Below are 19433 nucleotides of genomic sequence, written 5' to 3'. Positions count from 1 at the left end.
AAATCTTGACTGAAGACCTATTGCTTCAGTTTAGCATACCTGCAACCTAACACAGTGAAACTATGGCTGCTGGTGCTGCTGTACATGCTATATTTTATCTACTATGCTTGTCCATTAATGTGTCAGTGCATGTTCTGACCATCCATGTTGTCTGGCTTCCCACACGTCTGGGTGGTACCCGGGGGAGGCACCATCTGAGCTGGAGTCCTGGTTCAGTCTCATGGAGGAGTGACACTGATACAGTTCATAGGTCCCATTTGCATTGTGGGTGCAGCCTTCAAGCTGCCACCCTGCACAGGCCAACGTGGATAATGGACTTATTGATGGACTTTGGCTTGATCCTTAATCACAGCTTACACCTTGCTTTTAGCAAGCAATTCCGCTCTTTTCTGTTGTCAGTAATGTTAGTATTTTCTCCTTACTTGGGAATTTTTGGTTCTTCACCTGTGTTGTCAACCGGCTTTCTTTAATTAATTTCTTTCCTTCCCTTTTTGTATTATTCTCTCTAATGACGTTGTTATGTATCACAACACATCCATGTAAAGTGCCTTGGGACAAGACTGTTGTGAAAGGTGCTATATAAAAATGAATTGAATATCTAGCAGTCAGGGTTTAAAACACAACAGAAAATGAACCACTGTCCGCCTAGAATATTTGGATGTAAACTATTAATAAAAAATGGACACAGTGTTTTTGAGAATCAAAACAGTATCACAAGACATTGCAATACAGAAGTATATAAATACTTCCTTACACCCCTACATTCCACGAGGAGATCTATCCACAGCCATACTCCAACCCAACGTCTGAGACATCGTTTGGCATTAACAATTAACATGACCCCTTACCCCAAGCTATACTGACAGATTACTTCTTTGAGAAATGGGGCCTATTTAGAGTAACTAATCATGAACTTAAGAAGGACACACAATGTGCCTTCAATACCGTGATCATCCCTGCAAACCATCGAGGTCTTACCTTGCCACATCAAAGCCGGTCAGCTTCAGAGTGGTGATGCTCCACACGGGTCTGTAAAAATGAATCCATGTGTAAACAAATATGGAGCGCAAGAACAGACATGGCGTAGCGAAGGGGATTTGGGGGAGGTCATCATTCCAACGCAGATTAGCACTGATCCTGCACAGACAACTCCGGACGAGTTTAATTTTACCGTGACTAACTTGACAAAATACTGCTCGAACATCCACTGCCTTCCTAAACTGAAATGCACAGGAATTCCTCACGCTTGTACAGATTTGTCCAATGTTAATAATAAAAAAAAGCCAGGAAAAGTAGGTTAAGCTTCAAAAAGGGAGATAAGGCAGATAAGGGACATTAAAATGCTTTCAACAGAATGATAGTCACCCAGCTTAAAACTCTTCAGCTCAGGATTTTATTTGAATAATAAAAGCTGAAGGTTTAGAATCTAAACCATCATTTTTGTAAAACTTAGAATGCAGTGAAAAAGCACTGTATTTCAGTTTTTTTTCTCCTGAAGAATAAATAACCTCATTACAGAAGCCAAGTGCCAAGACTGCAAAAGAGTGTATGGCCATGCATACATTGCACTGTAGGGACCAAATATCCCCTGTTATAAACCTTTTTAATGTTTTGCACACCATTTTTTCAGTGCCCAAAAAGGGAAACTCAATTTCATAAAAATCTGTGACTGCAATCGAAAAACTAAAAAATTCAAAGTATTTTGCTTGGTTACTTATGGTTACCATTAGGGCTGGGGAGGGGTGAAGGGTGTCATTGTCAGGAATAGGGTTATGCCCATAGAAATTAATAAACCATCCCCACAAAGATATGAATATAAACGTGTGTGTATGTGTGTGCGCATGTGTGAGTGTGTGTGTGTCCCAGTGCGTGTGTGCACTTGTATTTGGTCTGAGCCCTGACCCCCCCAACCTTACACAGGCCCACAGAGCACTCAAATCCTATGCCAATCTCTTTTATGAGTAATGAAGCATGGCTCCTTAAATCCTGCGGTTTCCTAGAGAACCAAAACTTACCTAGAAACTGGCCGCAAAAGACCCTTCATGGAAACTGCAGATTATGTGTCCATGTAGTGACATATGTAAGTGACACCATGAAGTAAAACTGAACACTTGAAGAGATAAATAGAAGGAGATAGATAGACAGACATGTCAGAGAACGTATCATAGGAAATTCCATAGTAAATATATAAACGGTGGGTTGTACAGTGTGTTTTTCAGTAAAGCAGGGAAAACTGAATTTCTTTTTAAATGAATTATTATTAAACCTGCACGACACAATCACAATTAGGAAGCGTTGTAAACTAAAAGCAATCCAAATAACCAAACCAAGGAGGTGCTTAATTGTATATGCAAAATAAAAATTCAAAAAGAAGACTGCATCATAACAGTCGTAATTAACTAAATCTACGTCCGGTGTTCTCCACTACTGAGTATGGTTGCACACCTGTAGTGATAAACATCCCTATAACATCAGTTATATTTTTAGCCCAGTCTGAATGTCCTGGCACTTTAAGTGTCACAAGGAAACTAACCTGCAAAGGTCATTTCTGCCTTGCTCTGGATGCACACAAACTCAGATATTGTCATCTTGAATCAATTGGCATGCTGGATGTGTTTCCAGCAATGTATCGGAGTCAAAAGATACTCTTGGTCTTTTCGATTATGTTCTCTCTCCAGTGCTGCTGTAATTCATTGTGAAACCGAAATGTTCCCGAACCCCCAATAATAACCAGCACTAGTTGTAACCGACTCACAGCGACAATTAGCATAATGTTTTCTGTGTTGAACATCCACTTCTGAATTTAGCTTTTGCCCATGTGGATAAATGTATTCCTTTGTTTCATTGTGCATTCCAAACCGAAGATGATGTAACCGAACAGCACATGAGGAATATGTGTACCGTTGCAGCCCAGTACACACACCTCTCCTTCCAGCCAATGGAGAGACAGACTCACATCTTGACAGCCTCCATCCAGACTGAAAGCACACAGTAGACTGCACAGTTAATAAACATGCAGAAAGGCGAGCAGCACATGTGGCCAGAGCACATGGAGCAGGTGTTCCTGTGAACAGCCGTTTTACATGAGATGCTGAAGCATTTAGGACGAAAGAAAAAGAAAAAACAGCATCTGGCTTCGAGGACTCGAAGATGCAGCTGCATAACAAACAGCTCTACCGTGCAAACTCCCTCTCCCGCTCCCTCCCCACACAGACCCCCTCCTCCCACTGCATGGTCCTTATCCATAACCCCCCTAGGGAATCCCAGAGGAGCGGATGGCCATTAATCTCCTGACATGTTGTGGCTGCTTCCCTCTGATGTTAAATCTCTTCGGTGCAACGTGATGTACAGTGAAAAGAGAAAGAAAAAACAACAAGAAATACGAGGCGACAAGCAGCTGTTTCCACAACACTGCAGTTGGTACCAGAACAATGCGCCCCATGCAATCTGGGTGTTGCTAAGCTAGCTTCCCCTCCGTAGCGGCCGGGAGGAAGCCACTAACCACTTCCTCAGGTGGTAGGCTGTTCTGTGCTTGTCGAGTGTGTGTGTGTGTAACATACACTGAAGAGGCCCCATAGCAATATGGGAGAGAGGAGGGTAAGGGCAGGGGAGTGGCAGGCCAAGCTCATGGTTGGAGTATTACACGTCACTGCAAAACAGTCACTGCACACATGGGTCTAAATCAGCGGCAGTTATAGGTAACTTAGTGAACAGGCAGTTTAAATCCCTTAACAGCAAAAAACGTTACATACTCATAGCCACTCATGTGCATCCCACCAGGGTGTGAGCAGGGAGAAGTGTGATGCCCCAATTTAAGGGACAATGGATCCTGATCCTACTAGAGCAGGGAATTGGCACAGATGCCAATTCAATTCAATTCTGATTCACAAGCCACTGATTCAATTCAATCTGATTCGATTCAGTATCAATCCAATAGAAATGAGATATGAATCACTATATAGCAGCTTTCCATATTTGGATAGATGATTAAAAAGCTCTAAATGGAACACAAATTTACAAATGCAGAGTTACTGGAAACAAATTCTGAAAATGATTAAAGACCAAGGCTTGTACGGGTATAATTCCTTGAAAACAAAACCAGTCTGTCTCTTTCAAAGCACAATCATGACCTGAAGAAAGCTGACAGAAAAGAATAGCCGAAAATAAAAACTCACATGCCATGTTTCAGACAGACTTTAATTTACAGATGTGCACCAAAACATAACCTTCAAACTTTTTATTTGAGGAACATAGAGGTATTGCTTAGGGCTTGGAATCGGCCCTGACCTCACAATTAGATTCGATATTATTTCAGAAGTGTCTAATTGGATTCCATTTTGGACTATTCAATATAAATTTTAGCCACATTCACTAATGCGTGATCAAACCAGATCTGTTGTAAAAACAATGCCAACAGGCAAAGATGATAAACAATGGGAAAATATGAAGCATTTTTGGTAATGAAGTTTTCTTTTTTAAAAGAAGAAATAGTGGGAAACTCGAAACGTAAAACGTAATATCGAGAACCGAGTCATGAATTAGGTGAATGCTAAGATGTCCCTGCAGACAGATGCCATCAGAATATGCGTGTGTTATTTTACGGCGTTCTCAGGTAGGTACCCCCATAAACACTGAGCAAACTCCAAAACAGTGTACCTTCATCCCCCCAGAGGGGTTGCGTCACCATGGGGAGAAGGACAACCTCCCATCTCCCTAACACCCCTTCCCCCCCCCAACATAGCCTACCTCTGTGTCCGAATTCAGGGCTGCATCCTTCAAGGGACGCGATCTATATAGACTTTGTAGGCTACATCCATCATAAGGTTTGTGCAATGAATCTTGGGATTTCGGCAAAAGAATAATGCATTTCCAGGCTTGATGGGACAGCTTTGCTGAACCACTGTGACACATTCGGTTTGCAAATACAACCTAAGAAGGATGAAGCACAAGAATTCGGACAGCCTACAGTTCCTTGAGGAGGAGACCGACTCCCTGTTTTTTCCCTTCCTTTCTTGACAGTCCCTGAGTGAATGGGCTGTAATGACAGGCCTCTGTGCCAATTGTGCACTTAAACACATAGGTAAATAGCAGGGGTCCACAACAAAATCCAGGGACATGGACAAACAATATGACACAAGGTTCCAAAACATTCCCGACCGTCATTTTCTTCTCCCTGTGAGAAACTGGGCTGATCAGACCTGGACCGAGAAGGCGAAACCACAAAGAGTGATGCAGTAAGCTTGAAACGCAAACCTTGGCTAAAAACACTTAGCGATGCAGCCGGGTTCCACCCACACAGCACAGACATGATGATAGTGGGTCGGAGCGTGAATCCGGCTCTACATTTCTGCATCACCCCTACCATTTAGCCCATTTTACAGGGCAGTCACTTAAGCCAAACTATGAAATAAAAATTAAATGATCCTTTATTTGCCATTTCCACAAGTAAAAGTATAGGTACATTGGAATGCTTTCCCATCTTTCCCATATCCCATAGCTCATCTGGGTTTGCTGGTTTCCCTACTCCAGTCTAACAACATGCTAAGTTGAATTGGAGTTTCCAAAATTTACCCTACGTGTGAATGGTGTGTGTGATTGCCCTGTGATGGGTTGGTGCCCCACTTCCTGAATAGGAGCCAATATCCCATTACCCTGCATAGGACAAATTAGAAGAGAAATTGGGATGGATGGATATATAGTGGTGAAGCTTAGGGTCTGTGCAGAGGGTCCATTGTCTATTCAGTGTCCCCGGAGCATTTTTCAGGGGTTTAAGGGCCCTGCTCAAGTACCTTGCTGGGTAGGAGCTGTGGTGCTGGCGAGTTCAATAATACCGCTGCACTGATATGTAACGCAACGCTCGCATGGACAAGAGGAAAAAGGGAGGGGAGGGGCTGCATTCCAATGACACCATGGTTGGAGAGAAATGAAAAAAAAACCCAAGCAGCCATCAGAAGTGAAAGCGGTGTATCTAAAAACAATAGTCAGACAGTTACCCACGTTGTGCCCTGAGGCATTTACCCCGAGCATCAGGGCTCAGCCTCAGAGGGACCACAGGGTCTCATGCCCCTAGAAAAGACAAGGTCTGACACCTTGTGAAATTCCAGGGCATAATACAGGCTTTAATATCAGAGGTTAAAATGACACTGTAGTAAAGACCCTTGCTGTAAATTCCATTCTATTACTCCCGATTTCTAAAAAGCAAAATGTTTGTCAAACCATTTATTAAAATACATTATACATATATATTTCGTTTCCTGAAAGTAATGTCTACTGAGGACCCTGATAAGCCAGAACAAGGCCGTAAGTCTTTCACTACCTCTGTGGCCCGAGATAGGACTGTGTTGTTTGTTGAGCTCTGGGAGCATAAAATAAAACCACACAGACACATCCAGGGCAAACCAAGTCGATGAAAAGGCAAGGCCACTGCGAGAAAGGAGAAGGTAGATGCTCCTGAAGTTCAGGCTTAGGATGGTTTAAGGCCAGCTGCAGAACTGCTTAAACACTAGTCAGAGGAAGGAATACCAAATAAACTCTACACCTCTCTGTAGACAGGACACATGCAAAGCCTGCATAAAAATTAATAGATTAAGGCAGAAAGCTACCCAAACTCGCCCATTAGAGGTTACTGATCACAAGACACAGCCCCAGTTCTTAGTTCCCTGCATTGGTTTCCAGTTAGGTTTAGAGCTGACTTCAAAGTTCTCCTACTTACATATAAAGAACTTAAAGGTCTAGCTCCTGCCTACCTGACAGAACTACTTCAAGTTTACAAACCGCATCGTCCTCTCAGATCACAGAATGCAGGTTTCCTTGTCGTTCCATATATAAATAAAGTGAGAGTGGGCAGTAAAGCATTCTGCTATAAGGCCCCTATATTGTGGAATGGTTTACCAGCCTATGTTCAGGATGCCGATTTGGTCTTGGTCTTTAAATCTCGATTGAAGACCCATTACTTCATTTAGCTTACCCGCAACCTAACACAACCTAACTAAGGCTGTTGGTGCTGCTGTACATGTCATTTTTATCTACTATGCTTGTCCATTTATGTGTCAATGCATATTCTAACCATCCATGCTCTCTGCCTTCCCACACATCTGGGTGGTACCCGAGGTAGGCACCATCTGAGCTGGTGTCGTGGTACAGTCCCATGGAGGAGTGACATCGCGAATGGGACCTACGAACTGTATCATCGCGGGTGCAGCCTTCATGGCCACCCGACACAGGCCAGCGTGGAAAAAATACTTTTTGATGGACTTTGGCCACCCTTCATAGGCCAACATGGATAACGGACTCATTGATGGACTTTGTCTTCATTCTTAATCACAGCTTATGCCTATATTTTAGCTAGCACGTCCACTCTATTCTGTTTTCAGTAATGTTAGGATGCCCAGGGGGGGGTGGGCAGCCAGTTGACATTGGACACCCAGAGGTTTCTTTTCTCCTTACCTGGGAGTTTTTGGTTCCTCCCCTCCGTTGTCTTCTGCCTTTCTTTATTTAACTTCTTTCCTTCCTTTTTCCCATTCTGTATCTCTCTCTAATGATGTTTAATGTATCACAACACATCCATGTAAAGCGCTTTGGGATGACTCTGTTATGAAAGGCGCTATTTAAAAATTAATTGAATTGAATTGAAAGAAAACATCCAGATTCTGCCTATCTATGGAAATTTCCTAAAATAGTCATTGCTTACTACAGAAGGGGCTTATGAACCAACACGGAGTGCGCTGTGAGATGCAGACACCCCGCATTCGGTTTCTGGGGTGTGGGCAGGTGGCATCTCTATGCCAGTCCAGCACCATGCAGCTCATGGATCTGTGGTGCATTAGCACTCGGTGATGCCTCCTTTATAGATGGACCAGTAGAATAACAGGCTCCAGTGAAGGCAACTCAAGCTCACAGAGGGCTGGAATGCCAACGAGAATAATCTGAGTCTGCTCCCAGGCTATTATTAGACATTACATTATTCAGTTGTAATACAGAGAAGTGTTTAAAAGGTTATAAAAAGAGTGTTTGTGGTTTAAAAGTCTGGCATGAGTAGACAGCAATAGATAAGGAAGTGAAAGACAAGGCACTTTAATCTTAAAACATTGAGACCAGCACCAAGGCTGAAGATTTCTGAAAACCATGAATCTGATATACAAAACAGAATGAGCGAAAACCAGGAACCAGGAGTTTAAGAAATCCACTTGCTGACTTTGCAACAGCACTTCAATAGCTAATAAATGTAATTCCCTCATGGGTGTGCATTTTCAGTTTTACTTCAGGGTAAGTCCCGCACACATGTTTCCACTCATTTGAGATACTCATCTATAGCTGCACATCGATTTTTACATCCATGTGCTAATTCCATCAACTTAAGACCTTAGAAGGTAGAACCTTAAACGTGAGTTTTACTTTCACCCACCCCAATCTCCAACAAGAAGAAAATGGAGAGAAAAACATAGGATAAAGATGGTGGTTAATGGTTAACACATTTACCTCTGATCCTACTTTCAGTCAATGCTAAACCCTAACTGAGAGCCAAACAACTTCTGTCGCTGTGGATTTTAAACTCTGTTTACTGAAGTGTATATAAAGACAGTCATAAAAAGTATTCCCAAAAACAGAGCAAAAAGTAAGTATGTTATAGTCCCGGTCTTGGCTGGAAGATGACAGTATTCCCCAGATGACTCTCAGAGGGGAACCACTGGGCCAGCTGGTCTGACAAAAACATAAATAAATAAGGGCCAGGGGAGCAAGAAAGGAGAGGACCGTGGGAGACAGGGGTCCCCAGAGAATCCCAAGTCACGCCACTGAGAGTGTGTTCACTGCGAGTACCCAAGCTAATGCAGAAAATACTGACAGAAGATTCATTTAATAAGCACACCCCCTACTCCAAGCTGCACATGGAACTGACCTCCATCTAGAAGCTTCTTTCCTTGCCAGTAATAGAGAGAGTTCTCAAATGATACAGTACCCATGTTCCAAGTCACTACTACCAAACCCAAGTTCTTTTAAACATACAACTACACAATTATTTTATATTGTTTTTTCCATTATTATTATTTCAGCTGCATAATTCCAAATGCAGATATAACCACAAACTAGAGCAAACCACAATGGTTAATGTAATAACTAATTGGTAATTAGAGAGAAGAATGAGAAACTGGGGAACTGAGATCATCTGCTACACCCACGGATGTCACCATTCGCTGAGCTGAAGCAGGGGTGCCATTCCCACCAGGGAAATGTGCTTGTGGAAGTGGAAAATGACCTCCCCCATGCAGTGGGAGAACCCTCGAATGATATGGCTTTTTATACAGATGAGCTTTCAGCTCCTATCACACCCCAATTTCAGCTCGATCTACCATATGATGATAAACAGACTCCTTCTATGACGGCTCAGCATTAATGGGTGTCTGTCAATAGGTTTCCAAATAATTACCGCATGGCCACACCAGCTGTGCCAAAGCAACGCCCTTTCTGCACAGTGAAGCACTTCATGTGCCTTATTACCCATTAGCAAGCCTTGTCACGGGCCATGCTTTCCAGCTCTAGGGACGGAGCCCCGCCCATTTATGTGTCTGTAATGCCTGTCACATTATTGATGCATGGCCCGCCCTCTGCATTGCAGGGAGATAAACCATGGCATGTTCCTGCAAGAACAAAGCAGTGCACAGAGACGACCCATCACCCCCACCCGTCGTAGCTTTTTTTTTGGGGGGGGAGGCACTGCGGATGTTACAGCCACAATCCCCAGGGCTGAGCAAATGAGCCAAAATCCAACACACTCATCCCGCTGCCTATTCATCCTCTATTCTCCCTTGTGATTTTATACATTTGGATAAGATGTCGAAATCTACCATTAAGAAATGTCCTCAAGGATGTCACAGTAATGTTTTTTTTTAAGAAATTACTCCATTTCCTTTACCAAACGCTACTCAGTCTTGTTAAAGTCATTGTTTTCCCATTTCAGCAATTAAAAATACTTATTTAACCTATAGCATTGTCTACCGATATCAGAATTTCACCAGAACCCCCCTCTGCAAAGGGAAACGGGGTCAGAAGATGGGTTCGATAATTTGGTTTTCCATTTACCTTACGGTTATATTTAAGAGAGCTGATTCTTTGGATACCTGACAGGCATCATCAAAAGTATGCCATAACAGAAAAGTCACAACAATGTACCCTGTGAGCAGATAACTGTTCAGTCTGCATGACAGACCTCACAGTTTATCTGGGTAATGAAAACCACCAGAGATTGACACATTCAGATTACAGCACCAGCGAAACAGTGATTAGATCACAAAGAGTGGAACACAAACAACCAAAGTTGGACTGAACAGATATGCTCAGAGCTAGAACAGCAGCAAGGACAACTGAAACGCATTTTTGCAAAGTATATCCTGATGTGATAAAGGCGGAGATGTCAAGAGGTTGAAAAAAACCACTGTTGTCATATAAAGCTGTAAGTCACATGACACTGGCTATTTCCCGTTGATATCTTTCCACTGTAGGATTGCCGGCACTATGATCAGAATCGGTTTCTCTGACATTTTGTTTCGAAACTGCTGAGCGGACCTGTTTGGGGAAAACTGAGGCACAGTGACCAACTGAATCAACGCAGGAGTAAAATGGTTTTCCTCAAAGATTTACAATAGTTTAGGTGTAAAATAAGGCTTCTGGTTACAGTTGTGAAACAACAGGAACCCATCATTACCTGACATGCATGCCTCAGGTAAGGACTTGTGCTGCCAGGCTTTGCTTTTGCCTGTTACTCAAAAAGATCACATCAGCAGCAGAAAGCACTCCAGTCTGACCATTAAGGACACAATTAAAACATCCCCAAACCTTAAATTCATTACTTCTCTGATTCCCAGTACATACCAAAACTCATCTTAGGAGAGAACCACGTAATGACACTGTGGAAGATTCCAATGTCCCCCATATAGCCATTAACCCCAGTAAAAGCCATCAGGTCCCAAAATAATACACAGCACAGAAACTCTCATTATCCTTTTTCTGCAATCACAGATGCTCTGTATACCCACTATTTATCCTATGCATACTACTGTACAGATGTACATTGTCTAACTATTGATCACACATGTATATAATATACAACTATTGCTGGCATTTTTGCAAGAAATAGATGCCAAACCGCATGTTGTTGTTTGAGTACTTGTACTTTGTGCAATGGCAATAAAGTTAAAGCGCATTTAATCTAATCTAAAAATAAACTTAGGTTCCAGCCCCTTTGCCCCCCACACTGCAGTTTGTGAAGTAAATACCTTAAATACCTCACACCATGTGCTTTAGAGGGGGGGGGGGTTCCAGGACGGAAAAAGACGGAAACAAACCACTTATCAATAATTAATCACGGCATATATTTAATCGAGAAACAGTAATATTGGCTGAATTCATTTTTTTAAAACGCATGAAGTTCGTACCCGTGGGGATTTTGCCACATTAAAAACTGATTTCGTGCCGTACGTACAATACAAGCTTCGGCTGTTATCATAATAAAATGCATAGTTTTCACTCAGCTTACCTGAAATGGACACGCAGGTCGGCTTCTTGGATATTTAAACAAGAAGAAAATGAAACAATACGTAGACGAAATGACACAAATTCCCGGTCCGCTCGCTTCGCCGCACGCGCCTCTATGCGACGCGCTCGTCAGTCTAACGTAGCGCGAGGCTCCTCCCAGCTTAAGTCCTATTGGCTAATAGTGTGAACTATCCTTCCTCCTATTTGACAATGGCTTCGTCCATCAAACGCTTTTGGTTCTGCCCTCTCGAATTAACTAATGTCCAGTTTCCTGGGAAAGGCTAGAGTGGACTGCGTAACTGTAGGGTTTAAGAATGTGATTTTAGGAGCTGAACCGGAATAAATGCTAGGACTGTTAGCAGGGGACCAAAATATGGCCTTTATATATTAACCGAGAGATATGATATAATTATGAAATAAATTAAGCCAATTCAAGCTAGATAGATAGATAGATAGATAGATAGATAGATAGATAGATAGATAGATAGATAGATAGATAGCACAATATACTTATTGTCTTTCATTATGATTGTTGTTGCTGCTGCTGGCGATGTTCTCCTTCAAAACCGCATTTACAAAAAAGCCAAACAAAATAGAAAACGATAAGGACTGATAAAATGTGCAGAAGTGCATTCAGATTTACAGTAGAACATGGGTTTTTATAGCATTTTGCCTGCATTATTTGCCTCATTAACATAACATATTCTTACTCTATTACTTTGTGTCCCCAATCCTCTTTGGCAGCTAATTGTCCTCAGCAATGAGTCATCCCTTTATTTTTAACCACTCTTCGTAGGTGCCAGTGCCCCCATGTGCATCAAGCAGCCTTTGCCCTTGTTTCAACTGTGAAGTCAGTCTCCCAGTCTCAGGGGAACTGGGGATCAGAAGACAAATTGGAGAGGCTGGTCTGATAACCATTCCATGCACTGCATGCAAAAGCCTTTGTAACTGATTCACAGTTTCTTGACTGTAACTCATTGCGCAAATTCCATTTTTTCCACTAAGAAATTAAATTACCTATTATTTACAGTCCACATTCATTAAACAATAAGGTAGTTATTTTCTCTATAAAGCATTCCGAAGACTTATATGAACACAAGGGAAGTTCAGTTAATGTGCTACACAAGGATCAATGTGAACACTGATTGCCACACAGATTTTTACATTCTTCTCAGTGCAGTGCTTTTGTTATGCAGAAGTGCGAATAGTTTCCTCAGGGCATACTTGTGTTGCATGCACGCATGTGTCTGTGCATGCATATGCCTGGGTACCTGCACTCTTCTGCAGTAAATCTTAGGTCTTGCATAGCATCTTGTCAGACTTATCATGTCGATAATCTAGAGTTGTTCCTGATTAATCACCTCTCTTGAATGCAGGATGATGTGTGTGAATGACCTTTTTTGTCTTCATTTTGGACTCCACAAGAGCATTGCTAAGGTAATACTCCTTTAAACAAACATGCTGTTTCTATAATTTTACAGCTAAAGACTCACTCTTAACAGCACCACAGTAAGAGATGAATGCTGTGTGAGTGCATGGGGGGTTTCTGAGTGTCTGCAGGGCAGGATTTTCATCTGAACGGTGTACAACAGGTAAAGAGTCTGCCAAAGTGTGTTAAAAGATACAAAAGATGTATGGCATCTTCGGGAAAACCTGACTGACACTGTATTTTTGCGTTGGTGGAGTAGTCATTGCTTTAGAAGCACAGTTTATACCTGAATTGTGGTGCATTATGGGGATATACAGCCCTAGAAAAAGTGACCGAAGCACAGTTTTTTGCTTCACTCAATTTATGGGTGTGTATCTGTGAATAATATATATATATATATATATATAATTTTTTTTTATATATTTTTTTTTTTTGAAAATTTCAACCTTGTTCTTCCCTGCTTCTCATTAATGAAGGGCTTCTTCCCTGCTTTGTGGGACTTCAGTCCTACTTCTACGACCCTCTTATGAACTGTCCTATCAGTGCACTTCACACTTACACATGTTTCCCATTCCTTTTGAAGGTCACTTGACGTCATCCTCCGATTCATAAGAAGTTAACGGTCACTTCCGCCATTTACCTGTATGATTTTTGGTTTTTGCCAGTGTCTCCTGCTTCACACTGTTCCTGTGTACTGCTGCCTGGAAGCAACCTGCTGCTCAGTGTAACCTTCTGCCAGCAGAACCAGGAGTAGTCTCTTATTTTTTTCCCCAGCTGTATAATATATATCATTAACTGGTCAGTTTCTAAGTTTAAAATGAGTAATAAAACCAAGGTGCTGCCGAGCATTTTAGAATAAAATGTTATAAACGTTTGTAGACTGTGTTGGGAAGCATGTGCATCCTTCCCACGATGCACCTGTGGTACGTTGTGTCCCTTTCTCTGTTTGACTTTTTTTTCCTGTGCTTTGTACTTTATATAGGAGCAGTGACCTTGAAGCTCAGTGGTAGATTAATATGTAAATTAAGCAGGGGTCTATTTCCTGGTCTGTGGTTGGACAGACAGATCCCCGCCCACAGGAAGGAAGCAGCACATTTCCTACAGCAACAGTACAAGGTATTAGGAGTGTGGCTTTGCTGTGGCCTCAGGGCTGTAGCCTGGATCCTTTAAAAACAGACCTCTACATGACCTGGTTAATAGTTTTACAGAGGAAAAAATGAATAAGGCATTTTCTTCATGTGAACAAGGAAACGTATGTTTCTTGGGGACCTACAGTAAGGAGCTACCATGATGCCACGACTGTTTGCTGGAGCAAACCTCACATCATAGGATATGACCGATTTCCTGTGCAAATAGATGCTTATTCCCATTTTATATATATTTCGTGGCCGAGGGACAGACAGTTAGTGTTACAACAGGAAAGTCTTTCATTCTGAAATATTTCTTATAACACAGACATACATAAATGTACCGGCAAGCTTCCTAAAATGACAAAAAACTACTTTTGTATCCCCATTATGTGACTTCTTTTGATGTACCATTGTTACAGAACATTGGAAGCAGCACATATGCATGTAAAATAATAATAAAAAAAGTTAAATCTTGCAAAACATTTTGATTCAAGTGGTTTTGCAGTTTCTGAATGCACCAATTTAGGTGACAAAATACATGGCAGGCAATGGAAATTTATTTGAAAACCATAATTTTGAATTACTCCCAGTTACATAAATTTAAACAGCAACAATAGTGTTTTATTGTTAACTCACAAGTAATTGTCATAGCTGTAATATATTATAATATTACATTCTTGGCTGAAGCGCGCCACCTGGTGGCGCATATTGAAATCCTATTTCTTCTTAGTCAGCCTCTTGAAGAGTTATTCAGGAGAACACGCTCAATTAAAACTTCACGTCAACGTTCACTAAAACATAAAAAATCCTGTACGAGTTTAAAGAATTGACACCGCTTAAATTTCATTAGCTGGACCCATTAAGGTTGCATTGATTCTGATGCAAAATGACTCAAAATTAGGGTTTCACAAATATTACAACATACTGTAACAGTCCTTTATTCGCAATTGCAATGATACTTGCAATAATGATACCAACGGTTCAGGTCAGATATGAAATAACGGGTCAGGCCACATTTAATTTACTCTTAACTCATTTACCGAAGAACAGTATTGATTTCCCTAGTTGACATGGACTTCCTTCAGGAATTAATAACACTTCCCTGACAATGCATTTGACAGCGGAAACTTCAGTCGTTATGAAACGAAGAGAAGAAAACAGGCTACATTATCATCCCTCCTTACACCTATAAAAGAGGTCTGTGGTCTTCATAGGTTCATTGTGCGTGATGTTCAGTCAACAGACACGCATTGGTGGGACATGTTGATATAACAGGTGGTATGCTTTGATATTCTGTGTGCAAATAAATTACATAAGAAGAGAGTGCCATGGACCACTGTAATTTCACACGTACATTTATCAAAGACAAGCACACGACTAGAACTCCATCAACAGCACGATACAAAACGGACAAATCGATCAATCGGCTAGAAGGCCACCTGGCAGAGAGGCCACATGCAAGAGCACGGCCCTCATTTAACGGGTGAGTCGAGGATTTCTTCATAATCTTGTCTCCTGCCTCCCACCCAGTTGAGCTTGACGGCTGTCAGGCCAAAAACACTGACCATGATGATCAAGGCGCCGATGACATCATAGGCGGAGGGGATCATACGCAGGACGAGAAGCTGCAGGAACATGGCCACAACGATCTCCAGGTGCTGCACCGTGCTGACCAGCGCCGGATGGAACTTGTTCAGGGCGTAGTAGACCCCGAGGAACGCCACGGTGGAGCAGATGCAGATGCCGGTGAGGTAACCCCACGTCTCCGCATCCAGAGGGATGATGGGCTCCTGCATGACGAACATGGTGGACGCGCCCCACACAGTCCCCGTCCAGCCAAAGGTGAAGAGGGCCGTCCACATGCTCACTCGCTCCTTGATAGCCCGGTAGACGATCATGGAAAGGGCGGCAGTCAAGCCGGCCATGACGGTCATGGTGTAGCCGAAGGCCTCCTTCCAGAAGCCCAGCGGGGTCCTATCCTCCTCCGCGATGTTGGGGATCATGACCAGGCACAGGCCGAAGACGCTGCCCACGACGGTGACCACGTCGACGTAGCCCAGGCGCTCATCCAGCAGCAGCAAGGCCAGCACGGCGCTGAAGACGGTGGTGGAGGCTCGCCACATGATGGTACCATTGCTGGGTGGCACGATGGCAAAGGAAGTATAGGCGCACGTTATGGAGATGACGTTGCACGCACCGTAGAAGAAGAGACGCAGCCGGTAGCCCTTGGGCCCGAAGGGCGCCTCCTGGTAGTAGTAGACCACCACGATGGAGAACACCTGGATCACCGAGCGGATGAAGAGCAGCTCCAGCGAGGGCACCTTGGAGCGGTCAGCTGCCAGGCGCGTGATGAGAGCCACGCAACCATGGGCGACCGCTGCCCCGAAGAGGGCGGCCCAGGTGATCCGTGAGGTGAAGACAGAGGCCTCCCCAAAGCTAGCCAGCTGTTCGCCCACTCCATTGTCCCTGCAGCCACCAGAGGACCTCGGTCGGGTATCTATGGAACCAAAGAAAGTCCTACCCTGCTTGTTCTCCTCAATCAGTCTCCTGTTGGGATTGTCGTCCACGAAAGAGCCAAAGTCTTCAAACGAGGGTGCGTCATCATAGTCCTCGTCCCCAGGCTGGGGGAAATGGGTGTCATACTTCACCGTCACTGTACTGGGGTGGATCTTCACTCTCTTCTTCATTCCATATGACTGCATAAACGACGGGTCCATTTCCCTTCAACTTAAAAGAAACCAAACCGTTAGACGTCATGCATGCTTTGCAGCTTTCAGATTAAAGACATTTTAATTACTCCTTAAAATCTGAATTGCTGTCACTGGTATCCCATCCGAGGTGTCCCTCCTGGAATTAGGCTCCAGGCCTAAGCAGTTATTTAAGACTGACGGATGGATTTCTATTTCCATACTGCACGGTCACTGAATAAGCACAGATAATCTGAAGGTTTTCGCTTACGGACCAAGCCAAAGAACTTTTAAACACAGACGGCCTGGTTACATAATTATGCACTCATCGCCTCAGTGATCTTGCAATGTCGCTCTCTCTCTTTCTCTCATGAAGTCATGTTTAAAATTTCTATAATTAAATTCCGCTTATTCAGATGAAAGCATTCTGCAAACACGGTGAGACTGATTTAATCAGATAGGGCAAAAATGATTTCACTTTAAGTGAAATTTCACCGTGACTGTGAAAACACCGCTGTGTTGGAGCTAAACTAAGACACTCCTGTTAGAAAATGGGTCTAATTTATAATTCGTATAATATGTGATCATTAGCATGATTAACAATAATGTGCACTACACTGAAGAAGAGTTAAAGCAGTCAACTGAAAATATCCGTGTCGTTTACTGGGATTATCATCTAGTACGAAATGAAGGAACTACTCTATAAGAAGTTCTCAGAAATGCAGAAATGATTTTCGATACATTTATATATATATATATATATATATATATATATATATATATATATATATTATTTAAAGTTATCAAAAAGCTCCACCAGCAATTGATGTTACGATTTATTGATGAGATGAGTTCAGGAAAAAAATAAACACGCATAACTATAAAACCAAACCGAAACCACAAAATAAAAACACCACCCCATAGGCCTACGCAGTTATTTGACGTTTTTTATTCTTCATGCGTAACGCCGTTACTTTGTAACATCGACGCAGAATTCATATTTAATATTATGTATTTAATTGTTTCACAGCAACCGTAATTGAAACCCAGTTCGATAATGCATAACATGTGAATTATTACTGCTATAGGGCCGCACCACTCAAAATGAACACAAGGGGGCGACACTCTGCGTGAACTCCAGGACCCCTCCCCCATCCTTCTTGCTTAATTTCGGCAGGGTACCCCCCCAATGAGCAATGTTAGGGTACTTATTTTTTTTTATAATTGCCTTTACATTCGTCAGCATTTTATTTTTGTTGTCTTTTGATGGTACTTTAGCTGAACGCTTATAAGGAAACGTTGTACATGGGACAGACATCTTCACGGGAGAGAAAATACCGACTTAAATCGGTTTCGCATCAAATATGACATCTTAATCTTCTGACCCAAATATTTCACTAAATAAACAGGCAGCACACATGCTTTACACCTTGTTCAAATTAATTTATAGAGTGATATATAAAAAACGGACAGTAATATAAAGCCAGTTTGCTTATATATGGTGTTGCATTTGTATAGTTATATAATTCTGAGTTCGGTGATTATTATTTTTAAGTTAAAAATCCGAAGCATGTATGCTATTAGTATGGTTAGTGTTTAAAAATGCGACATACGTCTTTTGTAAAACTGTGTATGTTTCTGAAAATGCCCAGTAACGGTTTTCCAAAACGTTATTATTATTTTATTTTAATAACGGATATAAGCGTCGAATTTCCTCATTGCAAATGACAGAATGCATCGCTCAGCAACAATTAAACATAATAAACGTTCCCGTACATGGATGGCGCGTGGGGTAATTAAAATTTATTTGACTGTCGCACCTTAAACCCATTGAGGTTCATTCCCATTCATAAATCCACTGGACAAGCCCGATCCGGACCGGAAAATTAATCCAAGCGTCCTGACAAATGAAACCTTCATCAAAACCAAAAACCTGGGTAACAGGCAAATAAACGCCAAAGAAAAGCCTGACAACACATTTCCAACGTACCTTTCTGCGGAATAAAGGATCCCGGTGAAATGGCAGCTGAGATTGTACTTGTATCATAAATTAGACCGGTTTGTTTCTCCTTGCCTTCTACACGTACAGTATTGCGTTTGCCATTTCCCCGTCATTCTCTCCAAGAGGGGGATTATTTTACGTTTTCGGTAAGGCGAAATGCGCAGCCCTGTCAGTCTGTGCGCCTCTGGCGTCGGTTGTGAAGCTATAGAAGCGCGGGAAGGCGCTCCGGGGCGCCGCACATCACACGTCCAAGTACGGCCGCAGGGGCAGGTGAGCGTGGTGAAGATGGACAGGGACGGGTTCGGTAGGGGCGGCGTAGACTGGGATGGGGGGAAGGGGGGAATCGGTGCCTCGGCTGCTGAGCACGCATCCGCACAAAGTCCCCTCACTTCTCCATCACCTCCACCGCTAAACAATCCCCTTTAACAAAAATCAGAACTCGGCGCATTTCTTCTTCTTAGCACACGGCATAATTAGCTTAAACAATGAACTGTAGTGCATTGTCAGTAATTACAGCTATTTTAAATCCGTACTATTTATGGTACAAGGCCTGTCATGCCATTAGTTCAACTAAAGCAAATATTAATGATGCTCTAAACGACCCTTTGCTTTTGCATGCAAGCCGCAGCACAGGTTACCAATATAAAGAATGTAAG

General features: G+C 42.5%; 2 protein-coding genes across 5 annotated transcripts in view; both read right to left on the bottom strand.

The window, feature by feature from the left end:
- The window catches only part of LOC125749873 (cytoplasmic protein NCK1-like), a 29468-nt gene extending 17809 nt beyond the window's left edge, over window positions 1-11659 (bottom strand). For all 4 annotated transcript variants that reach the window (XM_049027200.1, XM_049027201.1, XM_049027204.1 and 1 more), the window contains exons 1-2: window positions 11531-11659; window positions 979-1029 (exon numbers count right to left, since the gene is read on the bottom strand). The gene's annotated coding sequence lies outside the window, so the exon portion shown is untranslated. The remainder of the gene's footprint in view (window positions 1-978; window positions 1030-11530) is intronic.
- A 2764-nt stretch (window positions 11660-14423) lies between these two features.
- LOC125749857 (solute carrier family 35 member G2-like) lies at window positions 14424-19107 on the bottom strand. Its single transcript, XM_049027199.1, has 2 exons — window positions 18766-19107; window positions 14424-16815 (listed from the first exon to the last, which is right to left on the bottom strand). Exon 2 carries the CDS (start codon window positions 16803-16805, stop codon window positions 15561-15563), a length of 1245 nt encoding a protein of 414 aa, XP_048883156.1. The 5' UTR covers window positions 16806-16815; window positions 18766-19107; the 3' UTR covers window positions 14424-15560.
- Between the last annotated feature and the right edge of the window lie 326 nt (window positions 19108-19433).

The sequence above is a fragment of the Brienomyrus brachyistius genome, chromosome 1 (assembly GCF_023856365.1).
Source record: "Brienomyrus brachyistius isolate T26 chromosome 1, BBRACH_0.4, whole genome shotgun sequence".
NCBI classification, from domain to species: Eukaryota; Metazoa; Chordata; class Actinopteri; order Osteoglossiformes; family Mormyridae; genus Brienomyrus; species Brienomyrus brachyistius.
The sequence above is the reverse complement of the archived record's forward strand: the minus strand, read 5'-3'. Positions and strand labels throughout refer to the sequence as shown.